Source organism: Apteryx rowi, unplaced genomic scaffold, assembly GCF_003343035.1.
Source record: "Apteryx rowi isolate R43461 unplaced genomic scaffold, aptRow1 scaffold_60, whole genome shotgun sequence".
Taxonomy (NCBI): domain Eukaryota; kingdom Metazoa; phylum Chordata; class Aves; order Apterygiformes; family Apterygidae; genus Apteryx; species Apteryx rowi.
The window spans coordinates 1,258,786-1,276,674 of NW_020450872.1; the positions used below are offsets into that span (position 1 = coordinate 1,258,786).

Here is a 17,889-nt window from a genome sequence, read left to right on the forward strand (position 1 = left end):
TCTGCCAGTTCAGGCATTGTCTCATCTGCCAAGACTGGCAGCTGAGGGCCCAATTAATTGTGGCTTAGTAATGTGAAAAAGGAAGTAGACTGAAAATTATGTACCAATTCACTCAGGCTATTGACTGACCAGCAGATAGGGTTTTCAGTCACCATTACCCTAGACTTGAATGAGAGACTTAGATGGGAAGAGCTCTCTTTTTCATCCACTCCACTGAGACACCCTAAACATTACCATTGGAGAGAAAAAGCAGAAAGACATGCTTCAGCTTCTTGGATGAAACAGCTGGTGGTTGTCCACATCTTTTATTACAATATACTTACTCTTCGGACTAAAAAATGATGTATCCAACAAACCTTTTTGTTTTTAATACAAAAGCACTTCATTAAAAATGGTTTAAAATATTATACATAGTTGTTTCAATTTTTCATTAAAAATGGTTTAAAATATTATACATAGTTGTTTCAATTTTTACAGATTGCTCTCTTCTTGTTGACTAAACATGCAAAACCAGAAAACCCCTTCTACTCTTACACAGTTCTCTTCCTCAGAAATCAAACTGTTTTAATACCCTAATTTGTTTTCTTTGTACAATGGGATAACCCAGCCAGTGGTCCTGAAACTGGTATGTCGCTCCAGCAACTGGGGTTTGACTAATATGTCTGACAGTTATTTCTCTGTACCAGAGCTTGGCAGTGCTGCTAAGGCCTCTGTGTGAGTGTATGCATATGTATGTTTACCTAGCATTACTGTTCTTTGGAGCATTTTCTTCTTCTCTGATCCAAACTGACTATGGAGAAGATTATGAGCTGTTGCTAGCATTATCTCTCCCCTTCCATTAATGTGCAGCTTCCTAAGACATGGGGCCACTTCATAAGCAAGGGTGCCCACCCGGGATGCAGAGGCCTCATGGGATCCCACACTGCTGCCTTACACTGTTCTGTTTCAGGCTAGTCTTAGCAGTTGCTTCTCTGCAGTCAGGCCTCTGAAGGCTTAGGGAACCACGTACCAGGACTGCTAACAACTGTGCGCGACTGACAGGTGACTGTTCCTACCCAAAGGACGTGCTTAGGACACTGGCCGCTGATACTGCTGATGCAGACAATCTGTGGCATAGAAGGAGTGGCGATCCCAAAGCATGTGGGCAAATGGCTCATGGCTAAAGGGGCCTAGACAGCCAGGTTAGGAAGCAGCATGTCTAGCTCTTTTCTACTAGAAAACTTGAGGTTACTGAACAAACTGTAAGCAGGAGGAACTGAATCTCTCTGGGTGCCAGAGAACATGCTGCTTCCCACCAGGCCCCTCTCAACTCAGGGACCACAGAGCATTTTAGAAACTCCATTCACTATGGGCTGAGCAGCCTCTGGTTGGTATAAATCAGTTAATTTTAATTAATAAATCAGTTAACAGCTAAATAAATCAGACTGTGACTGAACTCAAAATGAATAATGTGAGGAGCAGCTGCCATTGTGCGACTGAAGAAGCTCCTAAACCAGACTGAAGGAGATAAGAAAAGGAATGTAATGGCTGGGGGAAAGAAAAGCAAATGCTGAAGTGAGCAGTGGCACTACCAGCCTCAAAAAAAGAACTAGAAAAGATTACAGAAGGGGATCAGAACAGATACTCTGTGAACATCTGGAACGAAGAACAGCTGAATATATCCCTTCAAATACTTTCCCTAGGTTCCCAAGGGTCCCAGGACATCTGGCCAGTGGACTGGTGAGAGCTTGTTAACAGGGCTCAGTTTTGCATAGCTGTGCGTGCATCCAGATAAGCTCATCTGTCAGAGGATGGACTGCCTTTATGTCAGTTGCCAACTGCTTGACTGTCTACTACTCAGATTTAGCACTGTGGCAAAATCATCACCAGCACTGGCTCCCCTATGAGGTAGGTACTTTATGTGTGCAAGGAGAACTTGTCCTTTTAATGGCCCATTACAGCCTTGCTTTAGAAACTGGATATAAACTTCAGAAAAGAAAACTAAGTCTTAAGCTATCTAGAAAGGTTATTCCCAAACCCAGTCACTGCTTCCATCAGGGAACACCTAATATCCCAAGTGCCATCACACAGGTGAGAAAACACTGCCAATCTGTCAAAAATGGGCATGTATCTCCCAGTTGAGCAGGGCTCACAGTTTTTGCGCCTTGTCCACAATTACAAAGAACTTGATAAAAAGTCCAGTAAAATTAACAGAAAGGTCCCTCATAGACTGGAGGGGATTTAGGATTATTCTGAGACAGAGATAGGTAGTAACAAAGTCCCAAATGCTTATGACCCTATTCCAGGCACCAGCATAACTACTCCATTAAATACCCATTATCCAGCATTCTACTTAATGTTCATATGGCAACAGTTTAAGTGGGTCCCACTGTATGGGAAGAATTTAAAAAATAGCCTATTGCTGTTCTCTGTAGTTTTAGTGTAAAGGATAATAAACCTAAGAGAACAAGAAAGAAGGTACACTGGTCTTCAGATTTCCACAGAGATCAGTTTGAGCTGCTAAGAAAACCACAGGAGTCTCTACAGTTCTGTTTTCAGTCGTTCAGAAGTAATTTCATTGTAGTTGTTCTTCCTTTTCGCTTTGTAAGTCAATGCTTGGGAATACTCAGACAGCAGATGCTCCCAGTAGCAAGAGACATCCTCCATCTGCAAGTGCTCAGTGATGAACTGGCGTCCCCTAGAGACACACAAGGCACAGTCAGAACCAACCTCCAGTTCCTACAAGAGTCCGTGGTTTTGTTTTGTATGTATATCAACTTTCACTCTTCTGTTTTTCAGCGTGAAACAGCATGCATTGCTCTCTACTATCTACTTTAATTTCACAATTTTCATTTACCCGCATCGCTCTGACACTTGCAATGCTTTTGTTATCCTCAAGATGGTATTTGCTATCTGAAATAATATTTATTATGCCAGATACACCCTGAGCAACAGTGGTTCATGCTGTTTCAGAAGCTAGTCACTGTCAGCCTGGATATATAATGTTTATAATGCAGACATGGTTCCCAGGGGTCAACTCATTTCATACTAAGTCCAAAGCTCCTAACTTCTCATAGTGTTCAGTGGGATTCCTGACATGGATCACATCCGAACTGAAGGCCTAAACACATAATCCTGTTTTCCTGTTCTCCCTATTATGAGTTTTCCAATACCCCTGCTGTTACTGCAGAAGATAAATACACTTTACCCTATTAGTACTAGGCTGTCTTTGATAGGTGTTTCAGAAGAAGAGTGCCTGACAGCCAGAGAGGAAATACAACTTACCTCTCTGAAATTTCTTGTGCTATGGCATCATTTTCCTTTACAAACTGCAACAGCTCCCTAAAATGAAGACAAAAAAATTACTATGAAACATCTAGCTCAACAGAGAACATCAGACCTTGGCGAGACTACTGAGGAGGACGAGACTAAGGATTTACAACTGAGCGAGGGATTGGTGCTCCTCATTTCAGAGCACAGAAGAAACTTGCCATTCCCAGTTATTCCATAACAGCCCTAGACAGCAAGCTGAACTCTGGGAGCTGACATGTTTAGCCCAGTGATATGTTCCTCTTCCTCTTACCTGTGCTGCATGGCTATTAAAGTACCTAGTACCTGCTGATTTCAGTGGAGGTGGGAGACCTCCGTACCACAGTGAAACTCAGACTCTCTAAGTAATATGAGCACAGGATTCTTTGAGGGTGGTTATAAAGAGAAAAGAACATGATCTCCAAATGCCTTTGTCTCCTGCCTAGGAGTGGAGGCACTTCTTAGTGTAATACAAACCAAACCACCTTTCCAAACATAGCTATGTTTTTCTGTTGCATGCAATGCTCTGCTAAGCACACTTGGGGTCTCACACCTGACATCAGAGAGGTCTGATTTGACTGGGATATAGTGGACCCAAGGCTTCAGCTGGGGGTAGAAGAACTCCAACCACTCTTCTCCAACATGAAAGACAAGTGAACCACACAAGAAAAGGTGTTTGAACCGGAAACTGGCAGCCACTCCCCGGAAATTAAACAGGTACCTTTAAAAAGATAAGCAAAGAGAGGGACCCGATTACACCTGGCATGTTACAAGGAAATGCTACCTGCCCTACTAAGAAATTGGCCTCTGAGTGGTAGGTCAACCTTCTCTCATACATAACAGATAGGAGGGTCTCTCTCACACTGAGTTAAGCACCTGTCACTAGAGGAAAGAAGAAATTTTTTGAAGCTCCTCACAGTAAATGCAAGCCGAGGTTAACGATGTGCTAGGTGAGTTTCTGAGGCCTGTCAAAATTGAGGGAGAAAGTTCAGGGGTGAAGCTTTAGCTCTGATACAGACATCCACCTGTGATGAACCAAAGGAGACCTCCCAGACCACAGCTAAAACGGCATGGAGGGTCACAACTTTGACACTCTTCCTGTGATTCTACACTACTCCAGAGATTCTGCTCCCACAAGGAGCTCTTTTCCCACACCTCTTGCAATGAACTTTTTTGTTCATTGTTCTGCTTTGACATATCTATCCCAGCCTTGTTTTTTCCTAGGATCCTGCTTTAATCTGAAGGGAAACAATATTAACCTGGGAATGAAAATCTAGGAGATGAAACAGGCTAGCACTGAATAGATGACTTTGCTGATAAGAAAGTCAACAACCCTGTTTTCAATATTTTCTGCCAAATGAGTAAAATGGGCTTGGATTTGGGAGAGGGGGATTTTTGTTAGCAAATTGTATCTCAAAGGCATGTTTGTTTGTTTGTTTGCTTTTTAAATCCACATTTCTCCAGTAATACATAAAGCTGTTTTTCCTGTGAGTAAACCCCCTCAGTACACGTAACTGATCTTTGAAGTCAAACATTTTGAGTTCGGGGAAGGGAACTCTTCCTTTAATGAAGCTATTCTGGGTGGGATGGGAATTATAACTAAACTCAGCCCAGCACTAAAAGGACGGAAGTAGATCTGCAATTATTCTGGATTCTTTGTATTACTGTAGTAGTACCTAGGAGCTCAAGGCAGGGACAAGGAACCCATTGTGTTAGGAACTGAATAAACACACAGACACATGACAAGAACAGTGGTCTGAAAGTGAGGAAATGCCTCCATCCAATTCCAGACACTGCTCCCATCATCTGTGACCTCAGACAAGTCACTAAGGGCTGCTCGCAGACAGTCTGGTATGCCATCTACACTGAAGGAAGCAGTGAGAAATTCAAGTCGACCCTACCAGACCCTGGCTCTCACAACCCATGGACAGATGGAGGTATGACTTCTAAGTTAGAGAGCTACGACTTCTAAGTTAGAGAGCTACTGTAGGTAGCCTGATTACAGCCTCTCTATACCTGTGTTTTTCCACCTACAGTCTAAACTCAATAATGCAGGACCACTGTAGGCACTAGTCATTCAGGACAGACTCCATGCTGCTGACAAAGACTACTGATGACTGTTACTAAATTGGACTATGACACAAGTGTGTGAGGATGTCTCAGCCTGTTCTGTACAAAGGGGCTTAGGAGGCATCAGGAGTTGGGGAAGTCTATGTGCACCAGAAGGGAGAAGTCTGGGGAACAGTCTAGTAGAATGTAAAATGAGAAAAATTTATCACATTTGCACAAAAACACAGATCCAGCCAAATCACTAAGTTCTTGCATCAGCAGATTCTAGCTGGTAGAATCATCACTAAATCATTATAAAGCAAAATAAAAATGTAAATGCCAGACATATATGTACATGCAAACTAACAGTCTATATTTTTTACAAAGAAAACCACAAGAAGAATATTAAACCAAAAAAGATGAAAATAATAATAATAAAAAAAATCCTTTGTAAATCAAAACCACATTTCCCCAAAGAACATATGAAGTATGAATGAATACTGTATCTGCCCAATCATATTTCAGGTTCTCTCTTTCATTATATACATCCAATGGCAACACTTACCCGCACATGCATATCAAGGCATGATTCCTTAGTTCCTTATGTCTTTGAAGATATTAATGCTATGACTGTAGCACTAAAAAAATAACTTTGAACTCACAGCTTGGTACAGGAATTTAAAGAAAAATTGATTTAAAGACTTAGATTAAAAAGTCTGTAAAAATAAATGCATTTTCAATCTATATTTTTGTTTATTAGTGATCTAAGATCTTTACTTTCCCCAAAGCACTTTGCTTCTCCACACCTGATGGGGAAAGCCGACACTCAAAGTGGCCAAGCTAAGCTCCCAAATTTTCAACTGGCCATATGTATGTTTGTAGGCTTCCCATGCTGTATGCACGGAATTTGTTGCAGGAATTAAGTCTTAGGAAAAAAAAAAGAGAGAGAGGCAATAGACCATACATGCAAAGTAATAACACATAGCCCTTGAACAGCTTTACTGATCAAAACTCTTACTTGTATTTGCAGTGATCAACCAGTGGAATTTCCTTTGCAGGAGGTTTCCCTAAGGTGTCCTTAAAATAAAGAGAATTAAAAAAAAAAAAGCAATACATTTTATATGGTGATTTTATATTCATTTTCCTTCTCAGTTAACTAGAAATAAGCTGAAATCCCCAAACCTTCCATCCCCACCTACAAGAAAGCCTTCTCTGGTGGGCTTTTAGAAGTGTTATAAAGAATTCCCAGCCCTTCAGTTGAGAAAAAAAAGTTTGGTAACTTACACACTGCCTGTAAGTGAACACCAGAGTAATGATGATGTTAAATTGGCAGCTACAGAGTTGAAAACAACTGGACAATGGACTGTCTGAAGCCAAATGTAACTGCATTAGCCAAAACTGTCTGGAGAGAGCCGGACTGTGGAGTAACTATAAAACTAAAAACTTATAAGCAATAGTTACCAGAAAGTTATCAGCAACAAGACAAAGAGATAGAGATGAGAGAAGAAGGCTTTAAAGACAGAACAACACACAAGCAATCTGGGGCTGGAAGGGGAAAGCTAAGCTAATTTTGTAGCAATGGAGATGGAGGGGATGGACACAGGGGAAAGGTATCCACTCTTGAGCAGCAGGCTTACAACTCAAGAGAGTGGAGAGAGACCCCAAAGCTGAAGGGCAGAGCCTGGAATCTTACTAAACCCCAGAGGTTTTAAACACTTCTGGATCTAGTAAATAGTTCACTGAGTAGGATCCTACTATATGACCTTAGTCTCTTATTTCACCACTACAGAGAGGGCTGTGCTCTATTGGTTCATTTTCTTATGTGTACTGGTTTTCTTGAGCAAAAAACGTAGGTGGAAAAAATAGTTGGTCTGCCAGACTCTAGAGGCTCCTTCCTCTCACCCACCAGAGATGTGGCCAACAGCAGAAGTACAAGCCTCCTCCACTCTAGAGGAATGTCCACAGCTCTCCACAGGATGCATCTCAACCATCAAAGCCATCTTGCAAGGTCCTTTGTGGCTTGCACCCTCAGAAGACAGACAAAACAAACACACACACCTTTTCAGATTTCCAGGCCTGGTTTTTAGTGTACTCAGCATCCACAAGTTCTGGGTTTTCTCGGGACAGCAGAATGAGGGGATCTCTCTCAGGGCTTGTTCTGCAAAAGAAACGCCATCATTTTCAATCCAACTGATCCAACACAGATGATGAACTTCAGGACTCAAGACCCCTGCCTCTTCATGAGACTGACCTTTTTATGTCCCCAGAAAACACTGTTAAGTGCCTATCATATAGTATACTTCTGTACACGGGTGTATTAACAGAAGAGAAAGTGTTATATGTACTGGAATGATTTGAGGCCTTATTTATTTCTTTCACTTATGGTAAAAGACTAAACATGTAATAGTATTATTTAAGCAATTCCCAGGACAAATCAGCAGAGATGTTTTTCCTTCAGGCTTGATCCTGACAGGTAATGAATAGTTTAACTCCCCTTCCCAAATCAGGGGAGTTAAGAGATGCTAAGCATCTTTGGTGCTGATCTCTCTGACACAAATTAATTTAAATCACTACTGATAAACAAGGTTATGAGCTCCCTGAGACTTACTCCCTGTGATCTCCTGAGCCTACCTATTAATAGTCAGATATCAAGTCCACCCCTAAAACCCAACCATATTGGAGGAACAAAGACAAGCAAGGGTTAACACCATTTTCAAATTGTCACTGGAGAGAGGGAGAAAATCTACTCCTCTGTTACCCTCAACTCTCAGGTAGCTAATGCAAGAACACTTGTTGTTTCACTGTAGAGCACTTTTGTAGAGAAAGAAGAATTCACATTGTCAAGAAGCTGGTACAGCAATACCAAATCTTCAGATTTGTATCATGCACCTGCAGTCCCCATCACAGAAGAAAAGAAGCTGGTTCCTAGGCAGACTGTTTTACTCATTAAGAAATAAAGCAGCAAATTCATCAACTTCTTTTTCTAGTATTAGACTTATTATAATAAATTGGTTGCAAATGGCGGCTGTTAAGGAGAATCACTAACGGTGAAAAGCTGCTGTACAAAATGTTTCGCTTTCCTTTTAAAAAATCTATTCTGGGTTACGCTTGTTTAGGTCTTGGAGATACAGCAATTTGCACATACAGATAACTGACATGGCATATACTGGCACAATCTCCTGCTGTAGGTAAATATACTCACCTGGATCCTCGGAAATATCCTTTGGAGATTTTTTTCATCCATGGCCATTTTTCTGCAGATCTGAAAATATTTTTTATACATGGCAATAAATGATTTAATAAAAACATGAAACAGCACTCTCATCAATTTTCACAGCATGATCTCATTTTATTATTCTTCATTTTTGATGGCAATCACTTTCTTCATTACAGCAGAAAAAAACTCTCAGCCAGGTCCAATGAAACAGGTTTTCCTGTGAATAGTTGTGTTGAAGGCAACATGATACAGGCTACTTTTCAGAGCCACAGTCAAAAGAATAAATTACACACAAAACCCCTTATCAAACCTTTACTTTAAGGATATTAACATTTTCCAAAAATTTGAATATACTTTTTATATTGCTGCTTTACTTTTCTTCATTTCACTGAACACGAATAGTGCAAAATGACTACATAGTTTCTAACCATTGTCATATCCTTCTTTTTCCAAACAAAATGTTGTTTTGTGTTTAAAACACATGGGCTCACTGTTTCCCCAAATAACTAAATTTAAGTAAGTCCTTCAAAATAGCTCTCACATGCTTTGTTTTTTTATAATGTGGTCGCATTCCTCCCTTTGGGGAACTCATCATTGTTCTTTTTTTTTTGTTGCACCTGGCCTGATATGTAGGTCTTGGTCCTCAACCTGATCTGTGCAGGTTGATCTTTGCATCTGCATGTAACCCAGTGATGTCAGTGAGGTCTGCTGGGAATGCAAGGATAAGTAAATGCTTTGGACCTTAACTATATTATATTATAGTACATTAGTGTTCAGCTTTGATTAGTCGCATAAATCTTCAGATTTTGAAGAGCGACATATAGCCTGGCATTCTAATGTCAACTGATCTACATCAAGGTTTTTTTCTTGTTGTGTTTCTATTTTCACTCGCTGTTGTATACTTCATGTCACTTTTCAGGAGAAACAACTCCTTATTCTGCTAACGGTCAAAGATTTGCCAAAAGATAGACTTCCTGTCAGAAGCATCTTCTGTCTTACTAGCCCATCTCAGCCCAGTAATGACTCTTGCTCCCTGGGAATGATTCCAGGTTTCTTTGTTGCACAACTGCAGCCCTCAAGTGAAGGTAGATCTGAGGAAGACTTTTCCTTCACCCTTCCAGAAGCTTATACAAATATCTTGGATCATCCCTGCAGTGAAAAAAAACATGGATCCTACAGAAATAGCTGGAAACAAAGAAAAATATTCCCATGCGTCAGAGGAGTTTTCTGCAGGCAGGAGATAACAACTACTGCTTTATTGACCAACCCTATCCCACTGAAAATGATAGTAATCTGGCTGTGACAGCATTCCTTGCTAAAGCGTTGGAAATAAAGAAGCTAATTATAACTTCTGGCTACACCATGCAAGGTTTCCATGGAGAATTCTTATACAGCACTTAGACTGTATGTAGTTTATGAGAGCCAGCAGTTCAGACGCCAGGACAACAGACCTGTGGTCTTAGACTTCAATGTTGCCCTAGAGCTGTCCCAGTCCCAGAAGGCTTTTACTGAGATATTTACTGTTATGCCTCCCCCCCCACATCTTCCTTCCCAAAACATACCTTCTGAGGTCCTCTCTCATGAGGTCCCAGCGCCCTAAACCTGTTGGGTAAATTGGCCAAACAGCTGGTCCTCCTTCCCAAAATGTCCAGGCAGGATACATGATATCATTGTACGCAGGTGTCTTAAGAAAAAGGAGATTGTAGTTAAGAGTAATCTAAGAGTATGAGTAACATTCACCTCTGTTTTCTGACCAAGTCTGTCAGTAAAAGAGGTCCCTTTCAGGAATTCTGTCTGTTTTCTCCGTTACTGTTCCATAAGCAACCACTGGAGCTCTGCAGTCACTACTGTGTTGCTGGGGATCATATGAAGACAACCCCAACAGAGAAAAGCAAGTGTTATTTCAGCATGTTTATTTGATAATTAGTCCTGCTCTGAGCAGGGCACTGGACCAAACAACCTCCTGAGGTCCCTTCCAACCTAAACATTTCTATGAAGCTAAAAACGCTGCAGCTTGCTGCAAGACAACATGTGATTTTCATGCCTTTGGATGGCTAAACCAGCCATCCAAAGAGTAGTTGTTTTCTTGCTGGTTTTCAACAACTATCAAAGTTTTCTTTGGGATAAATAATTCAGTTTGGTATCATGTCAAGTTGTTATCAGAGAGAGAAGAGTCAAATTCTGGCTTCAGTTATTCTAAATTTCAGCATTGTGCCCTCCTGTCAGCAAGTTAGTAGTGCTGCTCCTCTACTGCTGAGAAGGCATTTGCTCACAGAGTTCAGCTGTGTGCATGTGCTAGAAAGACACACGTTATACTTGATTCGTCATACCACAACACTGCAGAATCAATAGCTCTGCATTCTACCTCATCCAGGGACTAAGCCAGATGTGTTGTTGGGAAATAACAAAAAAAGATCCATAATATACCTGATTAGTAAATATCAGAAGATGCTGAGCTCCAGTCACCTTTCTAAAGACTTGTGCCTATGTACAGCTACAAATGTTTTCTATTGATCATAGGTTAAGAGGCATTATTATCTCCTCAGTGGTAAAGGCACTTCTAGACACTTTTACATTTAGGTTTCCAACACTTAAGTTCATTTCAGACTTCCCAGAGCTCATTTAAGAATTTACCATGACAAAGACTCATCATGTAAGAATTACAGTTCCTCACTCCTATCTGAATGCTTAAATTCCTCTTTAATCAGTGGGAAGACCAGCACTTAAGAAAGACCAAACCTTTTCATGAAACCAGACTATAGGCCACTTCACTGCACTACTAATAGACTTTCTGTCCAAATTACTCATTTATCTGTCATCTGGAGATACTGGAAAGAGTCCAGTGGAGGGCCACCAAGGTAGTTAGGCTAGGGCACATGACACATGAAGAGTGGCTGTATGAGAACCCAGAGAACCAGGTTTGTTCATCTACAAGAACAGAAGGCTTGAGAGGATCTAATTGCTGTCTTCTACCACCTAACGGGAGGGTTCAGAAAAGATATAGGCAGACTCTTTTCAGAAGTGCACTGAGACAGAATGAGAGGCAAGAGACATTGATTACAACACAGGTAATTGCAATTAGATATTAGGAAACATTTTCACTGTGAGAGAGGTCAAATACTGCAGCAGATGCTCAGGAAGGCTGTGGAGTCCCTGTCCTAGGGGATGCTCAGAACTGGGCAAGACAAGGTCCTGAGCACTGTGAACCAACCAGCCCTGCTCTGAGCAGGGCGCTGGACCAGACGACCTCCTGAGGTCCCTTCCAACCTAAATGAGTCTGTGCTTCTGTGATCTTCTCAGTCACATTGTATTGGCATTGATATCAAACCACGATGACTCCATACATCCCGTTAGCCCTCTGGTCCTTTCAGGATACAGAGTAAGCCAACTCTTCAATCCCTTATATCTTTGGCATCAAACCTAAGCTGGATCCTTCCTTATTCTGGTAGGGGCTAACACTGGCTGTTTACACGTGAGCTTGGCCTGAATCACTCCGTTATGGTTAAGGCTAGGGCTGAGGTTGCAGTTCAGATATTGTACAACAGTGACTGGAGAACTCCATGTCTTGCTGGGTCCTGCAAGCCATCCAGGGGCAGGATGATGAATACATCTGCAAAGATTAAACTATTGCAACCTATTCTGCAGCTACTTGGGCCCTGCCAGCTAGAATTAAGGTTACGTTAGGGTCAAGGGGTAACAAAGTTAGCTTTACTACTGCATCCTGCAGCGACCACAGTTCCCGAATGACAGAGCTTGCAAAGCTGTATCAAAAATTTTAGATAGTTTTAGGATGACTGGGCACTACTAGGCAATAGTTACAAATCACAAGGGTTCAGACTGCATGAGCTAAAGACCTGAGTTTAGGGTAGGATACTTACAAGTTAGCAGAAATAGAATAGGGTCCCTGAGTTAGCAAGAACAAACAGTTTACTGCTTCATTCTGCACCTGTTATGGTTCACTGGGCTTCAGTCAAGGACAGGGTCAGGATCAGGGTTAGACAGACAGAATGCAGGATTTGGGCATGTTGAGCATACACTTGAGCCAGAACAAGATTTGCTGAAGTGTGAGGTGTAAGGATATTTTGGTGAAAAGGATGAGACACTATGATTTGCTACACTCAAATTTAACAATGGGAGAGGCAGGAAAACAGACAGTAGGGCTCTCCAGTTTGGGAATGGAAAGGCAGAGTGTGCATGTGTGTGGGTGTGTGCATGCATAGAGATGGAGAAAAGAATCCAGGGAAAAGGGTTAACAGAAGATAAAAATATTACAGAAAAGAAGATGAAAAACATTTATCTATGGTAGCAACAAAGACGACTAAAACTTACATATTAACTCAGACTAGCTGTAGGACAGCTGACTGATGATCACAAATCCTTAGAGCTACAATTTTAACAGAAGCACTGTAGCAAATCACAGTAATGCTGGCACATATTTCATCCAGCTGTGCAGCACTCCACTGTGGCAGAGGTGCATTTTTGACCTGGAAAAGGAGCTAATGAGGGGAAAAAAATATTCTATTGAATAAATCTCCAAGTCTCTTTGCCAGAAAACTGGAAGTGGGAAAGAACATAAAGAGCAAAAAAGAACAACCAATTTTCACACAAAGGAGATCTTTGGAGGACCATCTTCAAAAATATGTTTCAGAAAAAAAAGGAGGATGCAGGTCTCAGAAATGCCCAGCATGTGAACCCCTCACCTTACTGAAGGAGAAGACTGGGATAATAGGCTTCATCCACTTGGGGACTTGGGGGTAGTCTCGCACATTGATCACCATCTCCATGTCTGGGAGGCGGCTGATGATCCCCAGAAGGAAATGCTCAACTCCACTGCATCTGTGGAAAAATGACGCGTGGCAAAGAGCAGTAAGGAGAAGGCAAACTCCTGGAGTCTCTTGAAGGCTTTCGCTCTCTGTGTTGAAGCAGGAGAGATGGTGAACCTGAGCCATACCATAATTCAGGCTGGGAGCTGCCTATAGCAGCTTCTGAACTCCAACACAGCACAGATGCCAATGAAGCAACCCATCCTGTTATACCAGCCCTGACCCACAGCTGTCTCTGGGATCCCACAATCATCTAACCCTCTGTACAGTGAGGTGCAATAATGACTTTTACTTTTTGCCTACATTTCAGCCTCATACATAATTTTCTAGGCTCCTACCCTGATAAGGAATTCAGATCTCTGAAATATCATTATGCTCAATGACTTTTAACTTGGCAGGCTTGGGAGTACTCTTGTGTCCTGGCTAGGGAGACAGGATATTCTGCACGACACTCACCTTGCAGGGAACATGCAGTCATGCTCACGATATAACTTGTTCTTAATGATTTGGTAGTGTGTTCCAAGCTTCCGGCTCACCACATCTGATATCATCTCCTTGGAAATGCCACCTTGAAAAGGAGTCAGGTCCTGCTTCCAGATGCTGAAACAGAGCAAATATCAGCCACCATTAGGCACAGTAGGGAGGATACTGAATGTAAATTACTGCAGCATACAGGAGAGGCTTCTAGCTAAAGTAAGCTCAGTGTAGCTTCCAGGAGCTCTGCTACATGTGGCATAACAGAGGATTCAATTTAACTCACCCCAAACAGCTGTTACTCAGAGACACAAAGGTGCTAGCTTTGCTCTCTGATGATCTATGTGCTGTTTACCTGAAGAGAAAGCCCAACACAGGACCCTGAAGCTTAATCAACACAGACAACTCCAGTTACTGTCCCAGAATACACACCCTGGCAAGTTACTAGTAAAAGTCTTCATCTCACTTAACCTTTGAGTTCTACAGCTTGAGCTCTGGCCTTCCAGGAATACCAGGCTACATCAAGACCAAATTCCTCATACAATATCATGCTATTTAGCCATAAAAAAATAAGTTAGGAGTCTAGTCCCAAGAAGCAGCATCGTCCGATCATGCTGTGTGCAGTGAAAGCCAGTCCAAAAGACCAAGCCTATGCAGAGTATGCTCTGTGACATCTGCACACCACCAGTGAGCTCCAGGAATGAAGTATAGACCTAACAATGTAATAAAAGAGAGGAGAAGGAGGATGCAGTTTATGTAAATTTAGTCTAAAGGCCCTCAGATCTAATTGCTTGGAGCAGTTATGGAAACTAACAGATTATAACAGCCATGGAGAATTCCTCCCTATTTTTTGGCAGATATTGCATTGACGCCTTGGTTTAATACAACACTACACTGATTAATCAGGTATAAAATTGTAAAACTACATAAAAAATTTCTGCTTAACAGATGGGCCAACCATAGGATGAGCTGTCAGGCAGGGATGGAAATGTAATGTGCTTGAAAACAGGAAGAGAGCAGGAGAGCTTTATGGCACATCCATGTCGTGTTAGTCTAGGTCACTACCTTCCAGTTGTCACTAACAAGTTAGGACCTTCAGTCATGGCCACTGAGTGGCAGAAAACCAGACACAAGTAGAATCTACTACATGGGGAAAAGTATGGCTTTCAGCATTCTGCTGCACATTTAAAGATATCCAAATCAGCTAACAAAATGAATTGAGTTTCTTAGTGTCTCACAGTGCACATGCTATATTATCTTTCTTGATTCTTTTATAATGCTTGTCACTATAGAATACAAGTGTTCCACTACAACCCTTAAATGAACTACACTATAGTGAAAACTAGGTTTGGAGCCCACAGCAACTGTAACTTCCTGTTACTATCAATTATGATATTCTGAAGCAAGTTTGGAGGTTGTAACCACCTGGGAAGGGGTTCTACCCAAAGGTGGGCAGGAGATGATGGCATATATGTTTAAAGCTTAGGAGATGTCTTCAGGCTATATCAGAATTGGAACTGAGGAAAAAGACCAGAAGACTAAACTAGAAGAGACTTTTCCTCACCAATATTTCAAGAGCAGTGAAGATCAAGAGCTCCAAACACAGTATACAAACAGCTGCCTCATCTGATATGACTCATCTGATATTAAAAACCAATATAGCACCCAATCTCACCCCCAAAATAAATGGTACAGTTGAAGCTTTTTTAAATAGGAGACTTAAAGCTGGGCATCTGTGTTTGGAAACCTGATCCTAAAGACAGAAGAATTAATATTTTGACTTTTCCCTGTATTCCCTCTTCTTTAAATAAAAAAAGTTGCTGAGAGGTATTAAAAAAACAGTCCTACAGTCCCTACCTACACAGCAATTATGGCCTAGACACCTGTAATGTAAGTTCTCCATACTGTAGTCATGCCCTGTCAGTAGGAACAGATATGAAGTTTGGTCTGGCTAGGTCTACAAGACAGCTTAGCCTGCCCTTGTACTACCTACAAATGTCTTGCATCCACATATAAAAGTCCCTAGCTCTCTGCATTACATTCACTATGGAAAGATCAGGTCAGCATTTAAAATGCTAGCACTCTGCATAATGCTCTGTAGTTACAAAAAATAGTCAGGACTTGAGTCTTCCACAGTGAGCTCCTCTTGGATCATGCTTTGCTCATGTGAAAGGCAGGTAGTTAAACATCCACTGCCTCTCCAATTCTCACAAGCAGTGAACTAAACTCCGTCCAAAGAGTGCTCCTCCAATTCTCTCCTTCCCTCTTCTACTAGAAGTCCTGTCCTGGCACAGGCAGTGAGCAAAGTACTAAGGAACAGCACAATATCACACCAAATGAATCTGCCTTCTGTAGCAATCTTTTTTAATCTAGTTACTTTAAAATATTTTGCATGTACTTGATCTCTTTCACTTTTAAAAGCCCATGAGAAAGACTTGTTAGCGACATCCCATGGAAAGAGAAGGCAGAAATGGATTGTTAACACAGAAATATCACCAACTGTGTGGACGGGTGTATTGTGTGATCATATGCATGATGCTGACAGTTTGTATTGTCCAGTTGGACAACAAGAATGGTGATCTGTTTGCACTGGACACACCTTCACTCGGAAAGCTGGAGGCCAACCCGTTTTACACAGTATCATTAATAACCTCCTTCTTCCAAGCACTGTGACCTATGATAGCTGCAGGTGTGACACTTTAGAGCCCAAATATTCCACGGCTAATTCCCATCCATCAGTGCTGGAATGAGTATTTCCTCTCAGGTCCAGGGGCCTGTCCAGGAAAAGGAAACCAGTCTCTCACCTTTGGTGGCAGCTGCAGTTCTCCTTTACACATGGCTTATAGACTTCCACAGCTTTGTTAATTTGGTCAGTTATTGTTTTCCATTTGGCATCTAAAATATACAGGAAAAAAATATCAAAGAAATTTATCCATAAAACTCCCAGAGCAACTAGTGGGAGCTGAACAGGATTTCTGGTCCAGTTGACATCATGGCTATAGCAATGCACCATGATCCCACAACACACTTCAGTACTTTCCATGCAGCTGAACTAGAGTGTGCCTGACACAGAACGTGCTCAGGCCACCTCAAGAGATAGGAAGAAGCTGAACCTCTACTCCCACATTCAGCCATTCAACCCATGACTGCTCCACTGACACAATCTTCAATTAGGTATCAGTGATTCTTTTAATGTAGACTTGCTGAGTCCAGACTGCAAAACCAAACTCAGTTCCCTGAACAGGCATTAGACAACCACAACAATTAAAGTGAGTTAGCTGCATTTGGCTCTGTAATTATAAGGAATTGGTGCATGTCCTCCTAATATGTTTTAAGTGATTTTCTTTCCAGAAGAAGGAAATAAAGACAGAGAGTAAGGGCAAATTCTAATTCTCCTAGCTAACAGAGATCAACATTCAGATTCTTTTGTTTTCCTTATTCAGCTACACACCTGTGAGGGGGGCACATACCTTTCTAGTTCTCCTACTATTAGCAAAAGGCACAGAAAAGCCTCCAGAAATGATATCCTTAACCGTGGTTAAGGTTAGGAGCAGTCCCTAAAGCACACGGAGGGAAGAGCCGTCACACGCGAGGATACTAGCCCAGCTGCGTCCAGTTAGGGGCCACCAGGTGACGGGTGCTGGGGCAGCGCCCCGAGCACCGCACCGCGGCACCTGAGCGCAGGCTCGCTATGAAAGGGAACCCGGCCAGGGCGTCCGGCAGGCTGCCCGGGCCGCAGGGGGCACCTCAGCCCCAGCAGGGAGGCAGAGAGGGGCGGCGGAGGCGGGGAGGTAAGAGGCGGGGGCAGGGCGGCCCTGAGCCCCGCGGGCTCCCCCGGAGGGGGCCGCGCCGTTAGGCTAACAGTTAACGGCCGGGCGGCAGTCGCCCCTCTCCTAACGGCCGCTCCTCCACCCCAACAGTAGCGTATTCGGGGGACACGCGAGACCCCCGGGCGCTTCCCCCCTCCCTCCGCTCGCTCACCTGCCGGGCCGCCCGCCGCCGCGGGCACCGGCCGCCACAGGGCGGCCGCCGCCAGCG

The 17,889-nt window shown here is 42.5% G+C and overlaps 1 protein-coding gene across 2 annotated transcripts; it reads right to left on the minus strand.

The window, feature by feature from the left end:
• Positions 1-263: 263 nt before the first annotated feature.
• On the minus strand, positions 264-17,458 carry POGLUT1 (protein O-glucosyltransferase 1). 2 transcript variants are annotated; one of them, XM_026083443.1, is made up of 11 exons: positions 17,322-17,458; positions 16,656-16,746; positions 13,834-13,977; positions 13,255-13,390; positions 10,117-10,238; positions 8,540-8,599; positions 7,396-7,495; positions 6,356-6,414; positions 3,842-4,009; positions 3,265-3,321; positions 264-2,677 (listed from the first exon to the last, which is right to left on the minus strand). In XM_026083443.1, the coding sequence occupies exons 3-11, from the start codon at positions 13,926-13,928 to the stop codon at positions 2,521-2,523; spliced, it is 954 nt and encodes a 317-aa protein (XP_025939228.1). In that variant the 5' UTR covers positions 13,929-13,977; positions 16,656-16,746; positions 17,322-17,458; the 3' UTR covers positions 264-2,520. The 2 variants fall into 2 exon arrangements, with proteins under 2 accessions (XP_025939228.1, XP_025939229.1); XM_026083444.1 differs by lacking the exon at positions 3,842-4,009.
• Positions 17,459-17,889: the final 431 nt, after the last annotated feature.